This window comes from Aptenodytes forsteri, unplaced genomic scaffold (genome assembly GCF_000699145.1).
Source record: "Aptenodytes forsteri isolate BGI_AS27 unplaced genomic scaffold, ASM69914v1 Scaffold3, whole genome shotgun sequence".
NCBI lineage: Eukaryota > Metazoa > Chordata > Aves > Sphenisciformes > Spheniscidae > Aptenodytes > Aptenodytes forsteri.
In genome coordinates, this window is record NW_008795283.1 from 594134 (window position 1) to 600133 (window position 6000).

Genomic DNA, 6000 nt, shown 5'->3' on the forward strand with positions numbered 1-6000 from the left:
TGGTTGAGTCCCGAGGAATGCGGGATGTGTGGGAGCTCTCATGGGCTCCTGGTGCCAGGGTGCTGAGATAAGGCAGCTGGGCTACGACCTGCTGCAGATTCGTGGACAACAGAGCTCCCGAGGTGGGAGGGCTGACCTGGGGGAGACGCCAGGACAGTACCTGGGAAATTCAGAGCGCACTGGGGGGACCTACATTGGCTCCTGTGTATGTGGATGTGCAAACAAAAATGCCCCCTCTCCAGGATGAGCCAGTAAAAGCCAACATTGCTCCAGCTCTGCCAGGGCACTACGCCCTTCAGCAGTGTCCTGTTTCTCCCTGCTTTTGTTAGACAGCCGCCTTAGCTATCTGGTCAAGCAGTCAGAAACAGCTTGCTTGGCCTTTGGAGAGCTACCAGTAGTCCACTGCACAACAAGGTAACCGGGTTCACGTTCCACATTGCCCTATCCTCTCTTGGCACAGATTCAGTCTCCAAGAGGACCATAGCTGGGCCTGAAGGTCTACTTTTGCCTCATACTTCTGTGTCCGTGAACCAAAACAGATGAATTGAGGACATCCGTCAGCATAAAAATCCTCTAAAATAAAATTAACCCAAGGAGCTAAAACTGCAGTCTAACTGCAAGAGCTCCAGCTTGATTTCATCAATTCCCCTTTGAATGGCAATTACATTGCGAAGTGATCAGTTCAAGCCTAAATCCTCCGTGTCTTGTTTCTGATTAAATACTCATTGTCTAAACATCCATCTTATTCTTAGTACTTCTGCTTATCAATTTAATCAATTCCCCCATTATTCACCTATCTGCTTTAGCCTACATTTTGCCATCATCTTTATTTTCAGGTGATGCAAATTTGCAGTTGTTCTTGTTCACTATAACTACAAAACAAAAAATACATCTTAGCCAGAATATCTTCATACTCCTCTGTTTCTCAGCTTTAAAAAGAACATTTAAGTTGCCTGATATTCACAGGGGATTGCCTTGAAACTTTGCGTATGTTCCTTCTATGCTAACCCCAGGGAGCAAGACTGCATTCAGGAAAATACAGTATTTGATGCTGGTTTGAAAAATTCATTGCCTAACCTTGTATAAGTGGTCCACAACATCTCTCCTGAGACGGAAATATTTTGTTAGTGGAGTATTTTGAAGAACTGCTTTTGAACTCCGATTTAAAGAAAATATAAGAACAGAGATTCTTTTCATTTGCTGTTGGTTTTATTACATGCTTTTGATAAAAATGATTATGAGGAGGACATCTTTTAATTGTGTCCCTGGTAATATTTGCCAAATGATCCCTTCTTCCTTTTTCTTTTTCAGCCTTTATAAAATGGTATTTTCACTTTCTCAGAAGGTTATGCAGCTTTATGGTTGCTTGTAGCATTTTTTCTCAAATTATTTGCTTTCCTAAAGGCATTTTCTGTGTACAGTTTATCTGTAACATTTCCCTGATAAATCTGGGGCCCTTAGGACGGAAGGATTAAGCTCACTGCATTGCCTGCTGTCCTATCGTTATTCTACGTTATTGTCTGGTGGACAAGTTTCTAGCTGTGTTGGAGGGAGCTGCTGCATTTGGGGTTTGGCAGGGGGCGATATAATTAGCTATAAATAAATAAATGATAAAAAAAAGTATATTAACCAGTATTTTGATATGGTATCACCCATTCTGTAAATACGCCAGACTTTGGTGACAGGGAGTACAGAGAGCCAAACGGAACTTTCTAGCACTCTTTCATCTTTGCTTTCTCTGAGACATGGCTCCAGCTTGCTGCGCCTTGCAGACTTGTAAATTTTGGAACATTTGCTCCCAGAGGAGCATTAGCCTGTTATAACTGATAGATTCAAAGAAAATATAATTTACCCAGCTTGAATAGATATCCTCAAAGTCACTTCAAACTGTGTGTCTCTTTTTTCTTACAAGTCAGCAGTGACAATGTGATAGTGGAATATCACAGTAAAACTGAGAGTTTTATTAGCAGTAGTTCCATAAAGTCAAAACCAAACCTGTGCATCTTCATATGTATATCTCCCTGGGTCTTTGACATTTTGGCTTGTTTTCTCATAGCTGTGGGAATCCAGGTTGATAGCACTTTGGGCCCCAGGAGCTAGAAACTCTTGCCAGATTTCTTCCACTCTGGTAGTTACATCCTGTAGAGGTTGTTTCTTGAGATCTTGGACAGCCAACCAAAACCTGTACTAGGCAAAAATCAAAAGGGGAGAAAAGACAAAAAGAGAGAAATCTAGATAAGACTTTGTGGATAAGCCTGGCCAGAGTCCCAAAACACAGATGTAGAGCCTAACCCCGCATCTAGGTGAATTCACAGAAGACTCTCCATTTAGCATGATTTCAGGAGAAGGTGTGATATACTTTACGCCGAACCCTTATGCTGTGGCTCAGATCAGAACAGTGACTTTAAGGAGTGATACGTTCTTATTCAAACTGCCCCTGCAGAAGCGTGACATCAGGTAGGCAAACAGGAAACCTCCAGAGCCGTGCAGCTGGAGGAGGGGAGCAGGCTCTGCCTCCCACAGTCCCGCTGCAATCCGCTGGTCATTCCTGCCTGCAGGATCAGTCGTCCAGAGGGGATGCAAAATGCAGAACAAACTTAATATTGACATCATTTCCAAGGTGAAGTTGTAGCAATGGCACCTAGACAAATCTTTTTTCTTTTTTGACTTGTAAACTGACCAGCATTCAGATGGATGCCATGGGAAGAGATGAATCTTGTCATGGCCATACTCCAATTTTACAGGGATATTTTCTTGACTAGACCACACTTACGAACCAAAATAAGTTCATAAACATCAAGAAGATAATCTCTTTGATGGCTACGGGCATAATCCACATCTCGATCTGTGAAACCAAAGGCCACGGAGTATTTTTGCAAGAGTGACATGCAATGTCTTTTACCCTAGAAAAAAAAAAGGCTATTTTGTTGGTGGTGCTGGTTTTACTTACTGTTGACAGAAATATGCTCTTTCAGGTGATTAATTCAGAAGACGCATGGCCCCCAGTAGCCTTTTGTTTTGGTCAACTCTATCTGCTAGCAAGAAGATATCCCCCGAAGCGTCTACCCTGGGTACCCAGGTCCTGCAACCCGTCTGAACAGGTACAATAGTGCTCTGTAGGGCGTGCTGAGGGCTACAGGGCAAATAGATACAGAACGGCCCTTTGCGGCCACCTGCAATGACCAGCTCTTTCCTACCCAATGGCAAAGGAGCCCATTGCCCAGGGATGACAAGGAGGGCAGGGCTCGCCTTGGCCGTCCCTGCCCTGCACCGCTCTCGCACACTCACCTCTGCTTGACAGACTGTGCAGTGGGGACAAGGTTTGTCTGGGTCACTGCTTGTTCAGGGCATCTACAAGAGCTTCACAACTTAGAAAATCCTGTGTCCCCCCTTGTCATCATGGGAGACTACTAAATAAATCAGTTGAACTTTAACTAAAAGCCTGATTTCCCACCCCGAATGATTCAATGGTGCCAGCGTGCTGCTACTAAGGCAAATGTTCCCCCGTGGTGGAAGGAGGAAGATACAGTCTCTCCCAAATCAAAATCCCAGTGGCAGAGAGGGTGGGTGGAGAAGCCAGCAGCCCACTAACTCCTGCGCTGTTTCTGACCCTCGCTTCCTTACCGGCTGCAGGCAGTACCTAACCACCCCAGAAACACTGGCGTTATTGTAATCAAATGAGGCCACTAACCCATTTAGCCTGGTCCCCTACCTGCAATAGAGGGAAACGGCCAATGTGGGGAAAAAAGACATCTGCACTGCATGCAAGGCCAGGCTAAATCCTCCTTGCCTGTCCCCGGCTCCTCCCCTGCCAGGAGAGAGCCTAATACCGCAGCCCTGACTCACTCAAGCCACTTGGTCATATTCCTTCATATGGTTTTCCCTGCTCCCTGGCAGGCTGTCAGTAAAACGGACTGGGATATGCTCAGACACTACTGCAGTACCTGTGGAGTCGCATACTGGTGGTGCTCACACAGTGACATTTGGTTTTATAAACTGAAATAGAGTATTTGGGGTTGGTGGAGGGGTGTGCGTGGTTGGTCCTTTTCCATCTTTGAGATGTTACATGCGCCTGCTGTCCTGCCTTGTTATTTGAACCATAAGTGACACCCCCACTTATCAAGTGCATGCAGAGAGTAAAGGGTGGCACTCACAGTGCAACAATCTGATGCCATATGTGGCTTTCTTTACTTCGAAAATATTTTCTCATTCAATTTCAGATGCGATGGGAACACGTGAATGCAGAAAAGGCATAGAGAGAAAAGATGCTAAACATTCCAGAGTAGCTGAGACGCTTCAGACAAACACTTGGCTAGAGAGAGTGTTTTCTGCTGGCTTATCTTCTGCCCCTGGAGCCGGGGAGGCGGGCTGGGAAAGCACGCTCGTGAGAGAACCGGGCGCGCGTGAAGTGACAGCTTGCCAGAACAGGAGCACCATCCATTTTAATAACCATTTGGCTCAATCTGAAAACCAACCAACCAGACCAACCTGACACTAACAAGAACAAGCTCTTTTTACTGCAAGCGATTGTGAATTCATGCCCAAGGCTGGATGTCCTCTTCAAGGCAAAGTGGAGTTTTGTCTTGGTAAAAATTTCAAAGCTATTCACTATAGCCAGTATCTGAAAATCGAGGAACATCAAAGAGGGGTACTTCGCCTCGCAGCCTCGACTCCAAGGCAAATTGTCTGCCATGAGGAATCATCCTGAAGCCAATGCGTAAGCAAGGCTTCCTATGGAATTTATACAGCATTTACAAGAGAGAAGCAGGTATTTCTGCCCAGGAAAGGAGCAGACACACAATAGCTGTGCTGGAATTTGTGCTTAATTATAAAGTGCAAACGCATTCCCTGAGTCAGCCCTGCAATTTCTGAAGCTCAAGCCCAGCCCCAAGTTCACAAGGAGTCAGGAGAAGATCCTGCATTGCCTCCTCCCTTTCTCTGGGAGGCAGATCTCCAGCAGACACCTCTTGCACAGGGCAGGGGAGGAGGGAGATGTCCTCGTGCGTCCTCTCCACAGGTGCCCTACAAGCAAAGCAGGACTGGCATGGGGACTGTCTGCACAGAGGGAACAGCAGCATTGATCACAGGTTCTTTGCCCTTTATAAAACAGCATGTAAGATCTGGAGAAGGCTGGTAATACGGCATCCTAAACTGCTGTCAGTGGCATAAACCATTCCAGCCTCATCCAGCTTGTAATTAAGCTGATGTCACTTGCAGGAGATATCCCGTAATGGCGCTTTATCCTACGCAGCCACCTCAAGGCACAGAGAGCTCCTGGGCCTCAGCATGCCCGCTCTGCCTCCTCGCAGGGCACTGCAGAGGTGCTCGGTCACTGCGGGCTGCTCTTCGCAGATGCCCCTTGGTGAAAAGATTGCTGAGGAAGGACAGGAGGCTGCTTCCGAGCTACATTGTAAAACAAAAATTAATTTTAAAACCTGATCAAAAGGCAAAATATGGATGACTCCAGAGACTGAGGAATGGTTGTCAACGTAAGGACAGTGTTGTATCCCCATCTTGGGGGAGGATGTGATACCCCTGGCTTGACAGTAAAATCACCGAGTGACCATCTGAGTTCGGAATATGAGCACACTCCTCTCCTTGCCTCAGTAGCTCCATGTAAGTATCTGGTCCATCTCACAATCTTGTTCTCGCTTCCTTTCACCAAGAGAAGAAATACCATTTTAACATCACAGCTGGGAGGAGAAATGAATGAAAGTAATAGGCATAAATCAACATGCAGTTCAGACAGGGGAAATATTTACATCTTTGTGTTGCTTAACGGCCAGATCCTTGGTATGGTGAGCTTGGCGTGGCCGAGACCAGCAGAAACCTGTCCTCTGTGGTGCACGTTGGGGACAGATGCCTGCAGCGAGGCTGTGTGCTACGGGCACAGTCCTTCGCTAACGCAGCATGTCCAAGGAGACCACAGTGTCGGCGTGAACGGGAGCAAGCTTCCCACTGCCCAGCTGCGCCCCCCCGCCCCCCCCCCGTCCTTCCTCC

General features: G+C 46.6%; 1 protein-coding gene across 1 annotated transcript in view; it reads right to left on the minus strand.

The window, feature by feature from the left end:
- RGS6 (regulator of G-protein signaling 6) overlaps window positions 1-6000 on the minus strand; it is a 268020-nt gene that overhangs the window by 20625 nt on the left and 241395 nt on the right. Inside the window, exon 14 of the mRNA XM_009279302.2 lies at window positions 1996-2182. Coding sequence (XP_009277577.2) covers window positions 1996-2182 — 187 coding nt within the window. The remainder of the gene's footprint in view (window positions 1-1995; window positions 2183-6000) is intronic.